This window comes from Canis lupus, chromosome 2, assembly GCF_003254725.2.
Source record: "Canis lupus dingo isolate Sandy chromosome 2, ASM325472v2, whole genome shotgun sequence".
Taxonomy (NCBI): Eukaryota; Metazoa; Chordata; class Mammalia; order Carnivora; family Canidae; genus Canis; species Canis lupus.
In genome coordinates, this window is record NC_064244.1 from 28,722,503 (window position 1) to 28,742,367 (window position 19,865).

A 19,865-nucleotide genomic window follows, 5' to 3' on the forward strand; every position below is an offset into this window, starting at 1 on the left:
CTGACGCAGCAGAACCAAGACTGCAACAGAGGTCTCTGGCCTCCTGGGCTAGGATTTTTCTATTACTCTAACTCTCTCTGGACACAATATGCCTATTATGTGAATAATGGCTCCAGCAAACACCCAAATCCTCATATTTGCCAGGTTTGGCCAACTCATTTCTTTTCCATTTTTGTGTTTCTTTTTTTTGTGTGTGTGTTTCTCTTCTAATAGTTGGGAAAGTCTTAAGGTTAAAATACCTTAATTCAGATTACAGTCCTGAAAAATCTCCTGAAACCATACAGCCAGGCAGGATTAAGGCTCAGGACATGACCCTCTTGAGTAGATGGGAACACTTAGTGTACACTCCTATGGGCCTGAGCTTGTGACCAGAGCATGGGAAGAAGTCTAATACAGTTTAGTTGCTCCTAGGTAAGACACTCCGTGAAGAGGCAGCTGAGTGCCTTTTCACATAGCTAGTGCTCCTTGCAAATAATAACGGCTACTGCTTACCAGTTTGTGCCAGTCACTGTGCAAAACCCTCACATACACAACACCCTGACTTGTAGCTATTACTAAACTCATACTTAAAAGCACTGGCCAGGGGACCTGGATGGTTCAGTGGCTGAGCGTCGGCCTTCAGCTCAAGTTGTGATCCTGGGGTCCTGAGATCGAGTCCTGTATCGGACTCCCTGTGGGTAACCTGCTTCTCCCTCTGTATCTCTGCCTCTGAATCTCATGAGTAAATCAAATCTAAAAAGCATTGCCTACAGACTGTCATCCTCCATTGGCATCACTTGGAAACTTGTTAGAAATGTACACTCTCAGGGCCTGTCTCAAAGAGACCTGAGTTAAAATCTGCACTATTAAGATCTCATTTAAATATTATAATTCAAAGACCATAAAGGCTTTCATAGGAGTATCTCAAAATAGAAAGCTGTTCACTAGGCTAAAGTCAGCCTGCAAAAGGTCTCTGTGGGACCACCAACAGTGGCAAAACCAGCCTCATTTTCTTAGTTGTCAGTAAACATGACTGCTTGATAATATCACTAAGTTACTGGATTCACACACAGTACTTCTCTTTCCCCAAAGTCTAGTGCAAATACTCCTTCCCACCACATTTATCAGCACAAAAGTCACATCCATCTACCTTGAGCATCACTCTTACTTACCCATGTAGTGCTCTTATTATGGTTTTCTCCAGGGGGTTGTTGGTGTATTTGCTGTCTAAGCTGAATGCATATTCTGAGTCACATTTGAAAGTGACCTTAAAGGAGCCATCACAGCTATAAACAGTATGAGAGCAGTAAGAATCTTTCAGGCTGGAGGACAGCAAACTACCCTTGCGCCTGCACCCCGGGTCCTCAGACAGCTTCTGCAGAGGGGAGGTGCTGTGCTGGTGCCGGAATGGCATTACCTTTCCCACCGGGGTCCCTGCTTCAGGGCCTTTTGTGCCATTCTTGGCGAAGGCAGGGCCTGTGATTCCCCTCTGCTGTAGATGCTTCTTTGAATGTTCTGCAAGGAGCAGGGCGTAGGAATGTTCCACAGCAACAAAAGAGCTTTGGCTTGCATCACTAGTCTCTAGGGTTTCCTCAGGAAGTGCTGATGGGGCTTCCATAGGGGGCGGATCACCAGGAACCCAAGTCTCTTCCATTTGGCTGATGGTGGAATCCAATGTTGGATTACTCTTTTTCTCAGAGGAAGGCTTAGTTAACAGTCCACCTTTTTGATTCTTAACACCTCTGTGATATTCATGGTCAGACGTACCACGCACAGAATGTTCTTTAGAAAGCAGAACATCATTCTGTGGTGATTCAGAGGAGCAGGGAAAGTTCCTGGGCTCCGATGACGGCGTGGTAGAAGTAGCAGCACTTAAGGCTAGGTCAGCTAGCATATTTAGGGCTTGGGAGTCACAGTTAACAATAGAGTTTTCAGGGAGGTCTTTTTGAGCCACTGAGATTCCTTCCGTCTGAGTGGCATTTATGCTAGTAACATCTTCTTGTCCAACTGATGAGATTTCTGATGGCAGTTGTGAACCAGTTTCTCCTTTTGCTTCAGTATAAAAGAAAAGGAGGACATGTAACATTTGATTTCCGTATATTTTAATTCTCTGCTATAGTACACTATGGCTTATTGAAAATTAATGGTTAAGTCACTATATTCAAGAAGAACCTCTGGACAGGTTACACAGATTATATGTTGAAATATTCCTATCAGATAGGTTTCTTCCAACTGCCAGTTCTAATATAATGTATTTATACCACAGGAACAAATCTTAAAGAGCATGCATATTGATTTAAAAAGAAATCATCTTTCAAAAATGCATGTATGTAACTATACACAAAGTATACTGCTCAGCTAAAGAAAGTCAAAGAGGAAAAAAAAAAAAAAAAAAGACCCGGACTCCTGCCCTCATAGAGCTTACAATCTAGTGCGAATAGAAGGATTTCTAAGTTTGAAGTGTATATTATATTATGTTAACACACTTTTACAAAGCACATCCCTTAAGTGCTCTGTTAGAGAAATCACCTAAGTTCAAGCTACAGACAACTCTTAACCATATTGGTATTTCATTAGAATATGTAACGATACAAATAAAAAATCAGAAGTCATAGGATTATTCATTTAGAATCACCAATTTCATCACCTTCTAAAACTTTAAATTCTGTACTGAAAACATTTCCTCTCTACTCTGTCTGCAAACAGCAGAAAGCTGACCCTCGACAGCAGCCTACTTGCATTCCCAGGATGTTAGTTCAGTCTCCTGAGAGGGGGCTATTATGAAGGACAGAGTTCGCAAGAATACTAGGCAACGATTCCCCACAGCAGGTGCATGGACAGAAAAGCCAACTGTGTTTTTCTTTGTAACAGCAGCAGCAGGTCTGAAATGAATTATTAACCTGCCTGCAAAGGCCAATGATTAATCCATTTAAAGAGAAAACCCTGGTCTGCGAGAGTCATCAGAGTGTGTGTGTCTGTGTGTGTGTGTGGTGGGAATGATAAAAGTAATCAACCACTGTTTACTTTTTATTTAAAAGAGCAACCCCAAGAGGAGTAGATGGAAGGAAGGGACCCAAAGCAGAGAATCACCTCATCAGCCCCATGGATCTGCTGGAAGCACAAAATCCATTTTGTGATCTGATGATGTGTTTATTCACTGTAATTTCATTCCATTGTGGTTAACACTATGGCTCTTAAATAAGATACCACTTATGAGTAAAGCCTAATATAAAGAACTCTGCACTAAAGTTAGAAATAGGCTTCATTTTAACAAATATGTGTCTCAGGTAAATCATTTAATTACCGACTTGTTAGAGGTTCTCAATCAATTAAAAATAGAATACTGATCATCTCTTTTAAGAAATACAAATAAGACAACACCAAATGAAGTATATAAAAAATAGAGCTCAAAAATGAAAAGCTGTATTGAAAATTTAAAAGAAGGCAGAAAAGCATTAGTTTCAGTAACAAAAATGAGCCTTCTTAAATTCTGATACCTCAATTATAAGAAATGAAACAGATTATTACAGGTGATTAAGAAATAACAAAAATTAAGAGTTATTTCAAACGTAGGCAATCCTAAAATTTTAACCTGGCACGTGGCTGCACAATATACACAGAAAATTACAATACAAATCAGCCTATTTCTGAATACATATTTTAAAACCTTTTCATTTTCTGGGTGCCATTTATGCCAATACCCAACTGTATCCCTCTTATTAACCAATTAGTCTACAAACATCTATAAATATTTGTACCAATTCGGTACCAATAATTCCAACGACACAGCTAAGCAAACAAAGCTTATATGTGTATCTGTGCTCACAACGTTTATAAATTCATTAGAAAGAGAGGACCAAGAAATGTCAAATGATTAGAAAAGAGTATAAATTTGATTCCATAGTGTTCTCAAAACTCCAGAAGGAAATGAAAGAAACAGAGAGCTCAGTGAGGATCAGAGCAGCAGGGACAGGGTGACTTAGTTGATTACGTTTCTGACTTCAGCTCAGGCCATGATCTCAGGGTCCTGGGACTGAGCCCCACACATCAGGCTCCCTGCTGAGCATAGAGCCTGCTTCTCCCTCTCCCTCCCTCCCGCTCCCCCTGCTTGTGCTGTCTCTGTAAAAAAAAAATAAACATTTTAATTTTTTTTTAATTTATTTATTCATGAGAAAGAGAGAGAGGCAGAGAGAGGAGGCTCCCTGCAAGGAGCCTGTTGTGAGACTCGATCCTGGAGGCTCGAGGACCCTGGGATCCCGATCTGAGCCAAAGGCAAACACTCAACCACTAAGCCATCCAGGTGCCCCAAAATAAAAATCTTTGGAAAAAAACAAAAAACAAAAACAAACAAAAAACAGAGCATCAGGAAATGCCTCACAGTGGAGGCAGGACCTAGCTGTGCAGAATGTGATATAAGGGAAATGCTCAAGAGCAAAAATCAGTGTAATGCGTGTGCAGAAGCGTGGAGTACGTGGTAGGGCAGGGACAGGCCAAGAAACAGCAGGAGGGAAATATTGATGTGTGGGGTAAGGCCCCATTATGAACTGCCCAAGAAACCAGCAGACTTTACATTTGGTATGTATGTGTCAAAACTGCAACACTGGGTTTTAGAATCACAGGACAAGCTTTTCAAAATTAGTCACTCATTAGGAAAAAAAAACAAAACCAATAAACTTAAAAAAGCCCACATTTACCATAACACCATCACCCCAACAAAACAGAATTTTTTGAATTCCCACTGTGAGGTTTTTTAAAAGCCTAAAAATAGATGAGGGAAAGAGTAGAACCAGGGAGATTAGACAGAAAACTGATAGGAATACAAAGGTGTGAGACATGAAGTCTTTGTTAAAACAAGAAAAACAACACACATACAACCCAGCAGGCCTCAATACCAAAGATGAAGTAGAAGTTAGACCCTGCCAGATTGGAAGAAGTGCACTACACATGCAGAGGTGAGGTGAGAGGGGACATGGATGTGATGTGAGCTCAGCCTGGGAGGAGAAGTCTGCGGTGAGAGTGGTACTTTCTGTCCAGAAGTTGAAAACACAGAACTAGAGCAGTTGGTCATTTGTTCATATAACTAAACTTTATTATTCATTAAGCAAGCAAAACTGTTTTTTTTTTTTTTTACTTTTTCTTTTTGCAAAACTGCTTTTAAAATTAATCTACTGCCTTTTAAAACCAAACACAGGGCTCAGGATTACTGAGCATCTTGAACAAGCTCTTTAGAACTCCCACTGGACAAATTAAACTTACAACTTTCTACTTTTTAAACTGATTGTGGCCCAGAAAAATATTCCAAATACCACTGTGTGCATTTAGTTCTAAAAAGCCTCTGTACACTTACACTCTTGTGGACTGTTCACATCCAGGCTGTATATAAACTAAAAAGGAGGGTCTATTTTGGGAAGGTCCAAACCTGTACTTTACGGATTTATTTACAATAGGAAACCCACCTACTTAGTCCGGTTAGCTCTGAACTCAAGGATATAGCAGGAATTCTTGGTAAATTTCAGCTATTCTTAGATTAATTCAACACATTATCTTGCAATTGCAATTCGTCTGCACTGCAGTGTGTAAGTTGACAGGAAGAGTGTTTCTTACCAGGCTGTGGCTGCTTTCTGATTCTGAGATTCTGTTTGCCTTTTACTAGATTTACCCTCTGCTTTTGTGGAGATTTCTTCATGGGTGGCTTAGCCCTTGGAACAGTTTTGACTGGAGATTTCTCTTGTTTCCTTGCCCTTTTAGCATTCGTTGCCACTGGAGCATCTTTAGAAATGGGAGCTTCTCGGTTTTTCCTATCCAATTTGGTTGTCTGTACAAACTGTGCAGCCAGCACGTCAGCACCTTATGTAGAAAACACACTGTTTTTTAAGGGGAAGGGGGCTCAAATACTTATCAGCAATAGTTTTTCCTTTGACTTCTTTTCAGAGGGGTAACTTTAGTAATAGGGAAGAAAATATCAAATTTGGGGTATTTCATTAAAATATTTTTTAAACAAAGCATAAGTTAAAAGTTCTCATATAAATATAAAAATATGATCTAAGCGTCAGACTAGTCCTGTCAGGTGAAGAAGAAAATGTCAGGGTAATAATTTTATAAAGCAAGGCATGACTTAACTAAAGAAAAAAAAAAAAAAAAAAAACATTCTCCATAATCTTTCCTGACTGATGAGGCAGGTAAGGGCTGAGGATGGTAGTTTGCAGCACTGGGGGATGGAGAATTCGATTTATGGAAAAGTAACAGCCCCCACAAGGCGATGTAGATGAAACTGTAATTGCACTGCAGAGAAGAGACTGTATATTCATAAAGAGCGATCTTCTAGATTTCGCTTAACTAGTCCTAAATATCCAAGTCTTAACACGACTGGAAAAATTGTCTTTATGGAGCAGACAGAGGAAGGTCCACAGAAGAAGCCTTCACCTGATTTAACTTCCTACAAGCCTTTTACAATGCTTCATCTCTCTTACAGAGTACATGGCTTTGCTTCTCACATGGAAGGAAACAGCTAGGAGGCAAGTACGTAGGAAAAAAACTCATGACTACCTGCTAATTTAACACAACAGAAAGTGTTTCACCTCTTTCAAGAGTTAAAAAAAAAGTTAATGTTCCCTTTGAAAACTTTTTTTAGCTGTTCTCACCAAAAAATTAAGTCCCAAATTTAGTCAATAAAAATATCACACGAGTATTCACAAATGTTTTAAAATTACAACATAGAGAAAACATACAGTTGACCCCTGAACAACAAGGTTTGAATGGATTCCTTTTTAATAAACCTAAGTACAATGTATTATTAACTTATGATTTTCTTTTTAAAGATTTATTTGAGAGAGAGTGCATGGTTGTGCACACTCGAGTGGAGAGGGACCAGAGGGAGAGGGAGAGTCTTAAGCAGACTCCAAAATGGGGCTCAATCCCATGACACTGAGATCATGACCTAAGCCAAAATCAAGAGTCAGATGCTTAACTGATGGCACCATCCAGGGGCCCCCATGATTTTTTTTTTAAAAGATTTTATTTATTTATCTGAGAGCACATAAGCAAGAGAGTGGGGGGAGGGGCAGAGGGAAAGGAGAGAGAAAATCTTAAGCAGACTCCCCACAGAGCAGGGCTCATCTCATGATCCTGAGATCATGAACAGAGCAGAAATCAGGAATTGGATGCTTAATCAACTGTGTCACACCCAGGGGCCAACCCCCTTATGATTAGCACTTTTTTAGTAGCACTTTCTTTTATCTACCTTACATAATTTTAAGAACAGAGTGTATATTATGGAAAACATACGGAGTATGTGTCAATCAGCGATCTGTACTATCAGTAAGCTCCTGGTCAACAGGAGGTTATGAGTAGGTCTGGGAGATAAAAGCTATAGACATTTTCTCACTGCATGGGGGCTTGGCACTCCTGATACCCACGTTGTTCAAGGATCAACTGTTTCTAATTGAGAACAGGAAACACAATACTAGTTTAAGAAATTGTGATGACTGTTAGTGAAATGTAGAAAAGAGAGCAATTTCATTTTATTTTTAGGGAGTTTCAGAAAGGAGTGGTTTAAAAAGAAAAAAGCTCTGGCATCTCTTAATGTGTACATTTCCCTGGGTCTAATTATTTTCCTCTGTACTAAACAATTAAAGTTATAAAGCAACACACTGTTTTGTTTTTAATAATAAGACTTCTTACTCTATTACTCCAGCTATTTACTAAAATTTTTCGCACAAAAAGGGCAAAATATAAATCAAGTGGGGAAACAGCTGACTAAATTGAGAAGAGAAAGAACCTAAGATGAGAGGAACAAGACCTAGGTGAAGCTCCTGGCAGCGGCACAGGGAGGCAGGAAGGCTGCACACAACCCAGGTCTTGGTAGGGTAATGGAAACATGGAACCAGATGATCCCCCAGGGACCATCTGCAGCACTCCATGCCAAGTTTCTCAAGTTCGTAGGCACAATCCACTAGTGGACTGTAAAATAAGTTTAATAGGTTGCAACCAAAATCCTTTCTTAAGTGAAACAGGATAGAAAATACCAGATTATAGTATGCACAGTTAGGGTAAATATTTTTTGAAATTTTTGTTTCAGTCACATGAATTTGCATGCAGTGGACTATACAACATGAAACAATTCTTATAGTGGATGACATTAAAAACATTTGAGAAACAGGGACAACATATATGTTGAATTATAATTTATTTTATACCTTATAGTAAACTGGTTTATATATAGAAGAAACTCAACATGGTTGGCCTGGAACATATCTGTAAGTACTTGTATGGTCTGATTCACTGCTGTCTACTGCCATACTTCGCATCGTCCTCATACACACTCCATTTCTCAAACATAAGCCAGAAATAACTATCTGCTAAGTCACAAGGTAAAGCCTTAATTATCTAGAATCCTGAAGACCTGCATATCCCTTATGTTTTCCTCTTTAAGCACCAACATTAGGGTTAGCACACCTCTTCTGTGAAGGGCTGCTGGTCCATATGGTCTCAGTCACAGCTGCTCACCTGTGACAGCAAAGTGTGGAGTAGCCAGAGACAACAGGTAAATGCTTGAGGAGGCCTCTGGCCACAGTTCACTAACCCCTTCTCTAAGGTGTCACGGAGCACATGGTTCCCCACTTTAAAGCAAAGCACACTGCACATAGGTAAGATGACTCTAAGCCAAAATTGTTCTACTATGCTGTATTCACCACAGTGCATCTGACTATATACTGAACAGCTCCAGAGTCTGATTCTCATTAAATTTTCAGGGGCGACAGAGCCATTTGTGAAGCTGTTTCAATATATAGGTCTCTAGGCCACTGGTCACTGTCTCAATAGGTCTATGGTGGGATCTAGGTGACTATTTTTAAAACTGATACACGCGACAGATGGGAAATTTTGCCCCAGACTGCTTGAGGTTTGGGGAGTCCAGGCATTTAAGTCCCTCTTCATACATGTTCAGACTATTTATCACTTCCTGCTGCCATTGGTGACCCTGGTTTTAGAAGACCCTCTTCTTCCACCCTTACTCGTCCAAGGAAACTGAATCCCCAATGCTTAGAATGGAGTATAAACAAGTGAGTGATGGTTGGAACCACTTTATAGATGAAATATGAGCCCTTGATGAGGGCTTTGGAGGTATCTTACAGTTTTTCCTATTTCTGGATTTTCATCTGTCCTCTAGATTGGTGCTTCTCAAACTTTAGCATGCAGATAAATTACCTGGAGAGAAATGTTGGTGTTTCTAGCAACTACCCGAGACTGCCCAGCTTGGGGTACAACAATCAAACAGGAACCGTGTCAGAAACCACAGCTACTTCTAACTGCTCATTTAACAATCCACAGAAATTCTACTTACCTCTTTTTCTTTTCTGAGGGAATGGTCCTTTAACTAATTTGGGAGTTGTTGGAGAGTCTGAACCCTTGCTTGCTCCGCCAGGAGTTCTTTTGGGGAAGGGGCAGCATAAGTTCACCCTTTTACTCTGCACGGCAGGTGGCACACTCGACTTTCTCTTGGGCTGAACTCTCAAATTTGATGCCGGGCTTAATAGAACCACTGCTCCTTGACTTACTTTAACCATTTCTTCAGGATTCTTTTTGGTTTCAGTTTCCTTTCTTACTTCTACCTCAGAGTCAAGAAATTCAGGATCTGGAGTCATAACTAAGGAAAATCCTGCATCACAGATTCCATCTGAGACACAAGGAGACTGAGGACACTCTGCCAAGAAATCTAATGCAGCAGACACTTCCAAAACGTACCCACTAGGATCTGAAAAATAAGACTTCAACTGAGTTAAAGACTGTGAAGGGCACTTTTCCGCTGGAGGAACCAAGTCAAAGCCATTGGATAGTTGGCCCAAGAAGGCAGTCTCCTGAATTCCATTTTGGGAAGCAGCAGTCAACGAAGGGCCTTTGTCCACCTTGAACAGTTCCTGCAAATTGTGCTTGACTAACATGTTTGGACAGACTCCTTCCTCAGTAAATGACTTCTTTGCTTCTAGTAGGGCACAATTAAGGGCAGGTAAAATAGGTGTCACCTTCGATGAGATGTTGTCAACTTTCGATTCTTTCAGCCCTAAAACATATATACATACATTCAAACCTCATGTTTTGTCTCTCTCTTTTTTAATTTTACAAAAACATTCAGGAAGAAAATGTTTCAGATTACAAAGTTATGGGATGGTTAAATATGGTAGTGTTTTGAATCGGAATCTAAATAGCCATTAATAGAAGACTTGTGGGTACATATAATGAATATATGTATCTCTCTGTATTCACGTAACATTCCCCCCCTAGCCCCCGCAACACCCTCCCCCCTCCAAAAAAGGGTAATTCAAATGCAATCACTAGGTTAGAAGGAGGAAGGCAGACCTGCCTCCAGCTCCACCTCATCTGACCAGGAGCCTAGCATGAGCTCAGGTGTCATTGCAGATTTGCTTTCAAGCATACTTTTCAAAGCTCATTTCCTGCTTTAGAAATAGGTCTTATTTAACTTCAAATTCTTTTAAAGAAGTTACAATGCAAACTAGCTGACCTACAGAAAGTAGAACCTTTAAGTAACCTTCAAATCTCATTGTAACTAACTATTGGTATTAAAAGGAAATAAACATTTTTTTAAAAGTAACTAAACTGACTAATCTTGTGTTCTGCTCTCTCTCCTTGGCTCTCTCTGACTGAAATGCAAATTTTTCAGCAAAACAATAATCTAAAGGAAAATAGTAAGAGGTAAAAAAAGAGAAAAGGTCAGGTTACTGAGAAGTAGGTAATAAAGTTCTAGAAAATATAAGACATCAGTAACTCTTAGAGGAAAAAAAACCCACGAATGACAAAGGCCTCTGGTGTCTACTGAACTGAACTGAGTCACAGCACTTTTTAAAGAAAAAGTAACTGCAAAATTAAGAAACGCCAAGTCAGGGAAGCCTGGGTGGCCCAGCAGTTGAGCATCTGCCTTTGGCCCAGGGCATGATCCTGGAGTCCGGGAGTGGGCTCCCCGCAGGGAGCCTGCTTCTCTCTCTGCCTGTGTCTCTGCCTCTCTCTGTCTCTCATGAATACATAAATCTAAAAGAACGACAACAACAAAAAAACAAAAAACAAAAAACGCCAAGTCAGTCCTAGCTGAATATTCTTGCCCTTGAGCAGGTATCAGGAAAAGGAAAGGAATAGCAAATATGGATAAACAGGAAAATGTGGCTAGACATTAAAAAAAAAATTCCCTTCTTTGAGCAGGTCATCATTTAAAAAGTAACAAGTGAAGGAAAAATATTAAAAAGTTCTTATATAGCACCAACAGTTCACAATCAAGAAGTATTTTTCTAGACAACTTCATAATTTCAAGAATGTGGAAAGGTGGAAACAGAATGATTTGTAATAAACTGTTATATAATCTATGAAAAGGAACTTTCAAAGTCTGCTTAAGCAAAGCGTGCATTTAAGGTACCCATAGTTCTGAGCCTCTGATTGTGCCCAAGTAGACAATGTCTCAAGGCCCCAGAGGAGGATGTGAACACAGTAGTGTAACGCTGCACTACTAGCCTGTGCTGTGCCATGGTGTGTGGTGTGGGCACCGGTGTTGCTCAGCTGGCTGGAAGTACATTTAAAAATAAGGATGCAGTCCAAGGTCTCACAGATGAGGAGAGGCGATATGGGATCAGGGCTGGAAGGCAGCTAAGGAGTCAGCTTAACTGACGGTGGACAAATTCAGGTTTCAGCCCATCACCTCTGAGGTGGTCCTCACATGCAGACCTGCCTTGGGGGCCGCTAAATCGACCACACATGGCTTGAGAAATACAACAAATGCTTGAGAAGTACACATAGCTACTGCCATCATGTTCTTATAACTTCAAATGTCTTGCTTCATTCAAAGTGATGCCCAAGACAGCACAGTTCTCTGCTTTGAGTAACTGAATACAATGTTTAAAAATCAACTTTAAAAACATTTTTGTATTGGTTGTAGCTTAATAAATGCTATATGCCATTTTATGGGGTTTAATTTTTATTTTTTAAAGATTTTATCTATCTATCTATCTATCTATCTATCTATTTATTTATTTACTTACTTACTTACTTATTTGAGACAGAGAGAGAGAGCGCGCGCACGCGCGAGCATGTGTGGGGGTGGGGAGAGGGGAGATGCAGACTCCCCGATAAGCAGGGAGCCTGATATGGAACTTGATCCCAGGACACTAGGATCATGACCTGAGCTGAAGGCAGATGCTTCACCGACTGAGCCATCCAGCTGTCCTACAATTTTAAGTTTAAAGACAGTGTGATTATAAAATCTGAGGGAAACATCCTCATAGGACAAAAAACAGTGACTCCTATACTTTCATTTATTTGTTCCACAAACATGTTCTTCTTCTTCTTCTTCTTTTTTTTTCCCAGTACTTTCTACTAAACTCAACACAGGGCTTGAACTCACGACCCTGAGATCAAGAGTTGCATGGTCCTCTGACTGAATCAGCCGGGCCTTCGACATTTGTTATTCAGTTGTCTGGTACCAGTAGGGGATAGGAATACAGTAGGATACAAGAAAGGCAGGTATTAAATAATTATACAAAGAAATACTGAAATGATACTGTTGATAAGCCTGGAGGTCCCACCGAGAGGAGAGTGGAGGGAGCAACAGCTGATATTAAGCTGACACTGGATAGACAGGAATAACAGACTCAAGGGATGCTTCCCTGATTTTAATTCTTATCTTCCCCCCACCTCAGAGCCTTTTTAGACTCTGTCTCCTGATCTCCCTCTGAAATTTTAATACCGCAGATACACTGTGTATCTATTTATATCCTGTAAGAGTAATATCTTTTTTGCCCCCATAAGCCAATCATTGGTCTCACAGGGGTCAACTTTAGCTGACGAAGGGGAAAGAGATGAGCTGTTGAGACAGAGGGAGCCGAGTCTGGGAAGGCCCCAAGTCCTGACTGCCGGGCACATGGAGATGACCATGTCCCAGCCACAGCTGTTCCCTAGCACAGGAGTTCTGTTTGGGGTGTGAATTTGAGGAACACCTGAGATATCTAAGGGAAAATGTCAAAATTATCTGAATAGCTGTATGTGAAGCTCAGAGGAAAGGCTAGGCCTGCAAAAGAGATAAAGGGATCACCCAGGGAGGCTAAAGAAAGAGTGATTTCAGAGCAAAAAATGTTACCAGCGCCAAGATGAAGGCTGAAAAACATCCCCAGACTCCATGAACCAGCCATCACTGTGTCCTTACCTGCTAGAAGGGACGGATGGAATAAATGTAACCCATGTAGACCTGTCTGCTCAGCTTCAAAATCTACACAGAATAAAAATTGTAAGAAAAGTGATCATATAAAACAAAAGTGAACATACTTAAAAATGGTTTTTCAAAAAAGTTCTCCTTACTTGTTCCTGATATTAAGGCTGATGATGTAAATAAGATGAAAAACCCCCGATCTTCTAAGCATTTGATGATTGCCTTAAACATTAAAAAGAAAAAAAAAAAAGTGAATGAAAGATCCAGTCCCTCTCTCCTCCCTCTACCACACTCTGCAGTGGACTGTGAGCTCATGAAAAGTATAAACATAAAACAATTCTTGAAATGTTTGTGAGAATCAGGAGAATTTTGTTCCCAGTACCAGAAACTGCAAGTTCCTTAGTGTTCAAATGATCTTGGCCCCATGTGGCCCACGTATAAGAACCAGAACATCAAGATTAGTTTCAGGATAGTGTTCAACTATATAACAAATCAGTTAGAAAAGACATTTTAGTTTTTCACTGAGATGCTGGACAATTCATACTGCTGCCTACGCAGCCAATCTGTCACCATTCAGCCACTACAAATTCAAGGTGACTTAGACCTGGGATTAGCATCATGAGCTAATGTTTATACAAAAAATGTAAGATGCCATCCAATAAAATAATCCTTCAGCAACCTAAGAGAAGAAACTAATAGAAAATAACATAATTAGGTCCAGTGGCAGCACAAGATACAAACGAAAATAAATTCTTCCTCTCATTTCTCTCTACCATAGGCTTCAGTGGAATCTTGAGCACAAGGAAAAAAAAAATCCTGAAATTTTCATCTTTCCAGTAATTCTGGGAATTTTTCTCCAGATAGCTGGGGACGTTCTCTAAAAGCTGTTACTGTAAATCATAAAGATAACAGCTTTTCCACTGGTCACCATTTCAAAAGCTTATGAATTCATTACAGAAAATATCCAATGTTCAGACAGTAATTTTTCAGTTAAAATAGAAACCTAAACAAAATACACCATTTTATAAAGCGAGAAAACATTCTATTTCAAAGATTGAGAGGTCATAAGCCTACAAATATAGAGAATCAATAAATTATTCAGTAACAATTCAAGTATGAAGAAAAGACTTTGGATGATTACACCCCCAGGATCCATCACTCTACACTGCTCTGACAGCCCTTGGGCACCTGACAGTTTCTGCTTTTGTTTCGTCCAATCTTACAACAGTCTTTTTTTTTTCCTTACAACAGTCTTATCTGTGCTCTGGCACACAGTAAGGACTGACGAAAGAATTACTGAATAAATATACCAGTGTTAAATATATCCATAGCTTTGGTATCTAGTTAGCTGCATGTATAGTTCTGTCTTAATTTTTTACTGCTGTAAAAAGCTTAAGTGACAACAATTAGCCTCCATATTGTTCTGTGTTTTCGTTTTGTAATATAGATGAAAAGTAAAACCTACCTACCTACTGAAAACCAAACATTTTGATCTTATAAGAAACATGCAAATAAAACAAATATGTATCTTATTGGTCTCTCAGATTATGAAATGAAAGGGCTGAAGTTCCTATTTTAACCTTTGTGGGGAGAAATCTTACAATCCTTTACATATCTACTAGACTCTTCGATTTACACACAGAAAAATACAGCCATCTATGTCCTTAACAACCTGTTAAAAAAGAGAACTCTACTGTTCTCAAAGGTCAGTGTTGTAGGTACAAGTCCACATACACTTTATTCAAGGGACATTTATTGCTTTTCCTCTGTACATCAGATGCTTAAGATACAGTAACTGCCCTCAAGGAATTAAATGTCTCGGTGGCGAGATGTCTATGTAAAGTACTGTGACGAGGCAAGAAAAAAAGCATGGGAACCACAGAGTATTATGCTAAGTGAAGTCAGTCAGAGAACAACAAATACCTATGATTTCACTCACATGTGGAATTTAAAAAACAAAACACACAAAGGGGAAAAAGAGACAAAATGAAAAAACAGATTCTTCACTCTAGAGAATGCACTGCTGGTCACGGGGAAGGGGGGGTGAGAAACAGGTGATGGGGATGAAGGGAAGCACTTGCTGTAAGGACCCTCGCGGGGGGTGGGGTTGGGGGGTGTATATGGAAATGCTGACTCACTGTATCGTACACCTGAGACTAATATTATACTGTCTGTTAACCAACTTAAATTAACATAAAAACTTCAAAATAAAAGAAGAAAAAACACAAACATGAAGGAGGAAGGACCTGACGTAATCTGTGATCTGTGCTCCAGGTCTCTGCTACTTTTGAGATCATTTGCACTTACAGTCACTTCATGAATGCATTTTCCGAAAACACCTTTGGATTCTTTTCCTTTTAATTTCCAAATATAAAATGGACTATGTTATGCAAAACGACACGGCCCACACCCCCTAGCAGATACTCAATGGACATTCACTCAGCATCCACTGCAGCCCTGCCACCTTTCTCCGTGCTGTTGAGCACTACCATGGACTCAACAGGACAGACCCTGCACCCAGTCTGGGAAGGTGGGCTTGGGGTGGCCTATGCGGATCAGAGCACCTCATTCCCTGTCAGTTACTAGATGAGAGACATGCAGATGACATACACTGGTCTAATGAGAGTGAAGTAAAGGTGAGGAGGGGCTCTCTCTCTGGACACACACAGGACAAAACTAGTGTATGAGAGAGGGCAAGGTGAAACAGAGTCCTAAGCAGACAGTACCTGAACTGGCTTTATCATCTAGAACTGAAATGTAAGCCTGTTCAATCCTTTTATTGTTTAAGCCAGCTTGGGTTTCCATCACACGTAACTCCAAGTATCTTAACTGACTGCCCCAAGACTGTCACAGCTTCACCATCCCTATTTTCCTTTCCTGATTTCTTGCTATCTACTATGGGGACAGTGCAGCATGCCACCAATGGGCTCACAGGTGTTAGATTGCCATCCTACACTCAAAACATCTCCTTCAGGATGTTTAGGACTCACTCACAGAAAGTCAACATCTACTTCTGCACAGTGAGTTAACAAAATGGTTAACAAAATGTACAGAAGTCTCTGGATTGTTACACGTCTCATCAGTGTCTACCTTTCTACAATACTGAAAGAGTGGGAGTACTAGCATTTGGTTTTTCCTTCATGTGTCCACGGATCAATAAAGGTCTTATTTATTTATTTATTATTTATTTATTATTTATTTATTTATTATTATTTCCAAAGGTGACTTTTAAAGAAATATCTCACAAGTGGTCCTTGGATTAATATAGAAACACTAGGAATCTAACTCAATTCTTCAGTCATAAAACAACAACAAAGGATTTGGGGAAAACTTGTCTTCTTATTCTTTAAATCAGGAGTATCAACTGACCAGCAACATGAAAGTAAACTGAGACACTAAGGGGGATGAAAATATTAGACAATAAACATTAAGTCAAGAATATGTCAATAAACACTAGGTTATGAAAATCGTTTCAGCAAACTAAAATAATTCACTCTAGATACAGCCAACTAATAATCAGATCTCAATTTCTTAATTCAAGGAAAAAATAATATTTTAAATGGATGATTCTTACCAATTGCTCATTTTTAATGTATTCTGTTAGTTTATTTATTTTTTCCCCTTGTTTGTTTGATAGTTCCACCTCATACAACCTGAAGCATATATCTTGGCAACAGACTGTGGAGAAAAATCAGAAAAACAGAACCTTTTTTATTTTAAAATGTGGTAACACTTTTTTATAACTAAATTATTCATTTTATATGTTAAAAAGATGAAAGAAGAACTAGAAATACTCTTAAACATTTAACATTCAATGGTCTTTGTTATAAAACTCAATAAAAAGTTACTGTATCAAGTATTTGAAAACAATGCTTTCATAAATATGGACTCTACTGCAGGATTTATCAAGATAAATACATACTATATAAATAATATAAACATCAGTGTTCCATGAATTAATCTAAATGACCAGGAAATTTCCTTCTCGTGTTTTCTGCTGCTTTTCTTCAGCTAGAAGTACATAAGTAAATAAAAACTACCACCACAAAACCTCTGTTCTCCTTGAAAGGTACAGGTATGAGTTGCCAACTCTTTGTAAGCATCTCTCTGCTTGACTCCCTCAGCGTCCTATAGTAAAGCTGGTCTCTGCCACCTTAGATGAAACCACTTTTCAGTTTCTAGTTAGCCTCCAAGGAACTACATCACACAGCAACCCTACAACTTTTACCAAAGGCCATTCTGCGAATCACTTAGGACAAAACCACAATGGAGTGTGTACGTGTGTGCGTGTGACAGAAATAAATGGGAAATAACTGGAAGAACCCAGGGCGTGCAGTGTATCATTACATCTAAACAGACCTTTTTGCTCCAGGTAATTCTGTTTTCTAAACGCAGCTTCTGGTAGTCTTTTTTTCAAAGATGACACTTTCATTACATACTTAAAATCTAGTTCATGTGGTCTAAAAGACAAAACACCACCATGCAATTTAAGAAACATGTAAACTACAACTTCATAATTTGCTAATGTAAATGCAAACAAAAATACTGTAACAAAAAGCCCTTAAATTGACAGAATCCAAATCAAATAATGTGTCTATTCAGAAATACAGATTTTCAAATATATGACCCACACACCATGGTCTACAAATATCTCCACATTTTCTGAATGCACATGTATTTTTGAGATAAGCAAAATATACATAGGTGAATGAAAGAACTATGCATATTGGAATGAGAATTTTCTAAAAATTATGCTAAGAGTTGACAACTTTTGACAATACTGGATTGCTTACCATGCCATCCTTATGCAACCACAGAACAATTAACAAAATCAAGAAAACAATAATGATATAATACCATTATTTAATCTAAGACCTTATTCAAATTTAAACTGTCTCACTAAGGGGCTTTATAACAAAAGAAAACAAATTTTGTTCTGTTTTAGCATCCAATCCAGGATGACACACTGCATTTAGTTCATGTCTTTTTAGTCACCTTCAATCTGGACAGTCCTCTGGTCTTTATCTTGAATGACCTTGGTATTTTTGAAGACTACAGACCATGTATTTTGCAGAATGCCCCTCAATCTGGGTATGTATGATGTTTCCTGCTGATTAGATTGGCAGGAATAGCACACGAGTGCCACTGTGTCGTTCTCCATGCATGCTTTCAGGAAGTACATGATATTTATCTCACTGCTGGTGATGCTAACCAACTTAACCATTTAATGGATCTAACGACTTCTCTCAACGCTCATTAGTTAAACTCCACAGTGACAATGAACTTTCCCGTCTCTCCCATTCATTTATAGAATTCTTTTTCTGAGAGAGAGGGAAAACGCCCTCACACACGTATTTACAGGGAGTAGGGAGTGGGGGGAGGGGCAAAGAGGGAGAGAGAGAATCTTAAGCAGGCTCCATGCCCAGTGCAGAGCCTGATGCAGGGATTGATCTCACCACCCTGAGATCATGACCTGAGCCAAAACCAAGAGTTGGATGCTTAACAGACTGAGCTACCCAGGTGCCTCTACTTACAGAATTCTTACTTTATTCTCGGGGTTCCAATACCACTCACTCCTCCCTCTTAAAACAGATCAATCAATAGAAAGAAAATGAATTCTAATAGCACACCTATTTTCAGCTTATATTTCAATAAAATAGGTCTATCTTTGAACAGTGTAGGGTGCAAACTAAGAATAGACCAAATAAAAGATTTCATAAGATGCACCAAAAGCAAATAATTCTTTGTAATGCAAATATATGTAAAAGCTACTCTAGTTAATAGTGGTCTAGGAAAATCATGAGAAAATTACAAAATCAGCTCCTTCAACTCTATTTAATAAAGACTCAACAACAGTACTAAGTGTCTATGACCTGCTACATCTGCCATCTAGGCAAATCCAATTTGTTTCTTGGGGGAGTCAAACATCTAGTATCAATTCAATCTGCAAGGTCATATTCTCATGAATGGATTAAGACACTAAAATTTCAAAAGTGACTTGTCAAAGATTATAAAACTATTTCAAAGCCAATTCAGAATTTAGACCTGAATTTAAGTTTCCTGTGCTCTATACATCTGCCCCAAAGTACTATAATCAAAAACCAAGTCCAACTGCTTTGCTTCACACCAGAACCAACAAACAAGACCTCAAATGACAGGGGAAAAAAGCCCAGACTAATACTAAAGGACACAAACTCAATACTTACAGTTGTGTTGGAACAGTACCATGAGAGGACCACAGAGTTATATCACACAGCAGACAGCCTTGAATAATTAATTTGCCTTGCCACAAAGAGGTGATAGCTTTAAGAAATGAGTAAGAAAAAAACTAATTACTTATGAGCCAAACATTTATTTAAAAAAACGTAAAAGAACTAATTAAATAATTTCTTACCATTTTCACGGAGTTCAAATCTAGGGAAAAAGAAAAGGTATATTTATAAGAGCAAACAAAACAGATCCACTAAAATATAGCATGTGTGTAATTACTTACACGCTTCTAGGAGCAGATGCGGCCATCCTTTTCGGTTCCCTGTACTGAAAAGCTACAATAACATAAGGACAGATCTGCCTGGGCCGCTCAGTAACAGTGCTGCCTGCAAGTTCATAGAGGTAATACTGAAAGAAGAGAAATGAAGATTATCAGGGTAGCACTACAGAATTCCATCAGCACCAAGTTTATCTC

General features: G+C 39.2%; 1 protein-coding gene across 1 annotated transcript in view; it reads right to left on the bottom strand.

The window, feature by feature from the left end:
• The window catches only part of TASOR2 (transcription activation suppressor family member 2), a 73,983-nt gene that overhangs the window by 19,516 nt on the left and 34,602 nt on the right, over positions 1-19,865 (bottom strand). Inside the window, 10 exon segments of the mRNA XM_049101251.1 lie at positions 1,152-2,031; positions 5,584-5,826; positions 9,320-10,036; positions 13,178-13,240; positions 13,330-13,402; positions 16,755-16,858; positions 17,540-17,640; positions 19,387-19,483; positions 19,575-19,594; positions 19,674-19,798. Coding sequence (XP_048957208.1) covers positions 1,152-2,031; positions 5,584-5,826; positions 9,320-10,036; positions 13,178-13,240; positions 13,330-13,402; positions 16,755-16,858; positions 17,540-17,640; positions 19,387-19,483; positions 19,575-19,594; positions 19,674-19,699 — 2,324 coding nt within the window. The 5' untranslated portion in view covers positions 19,700-19,798.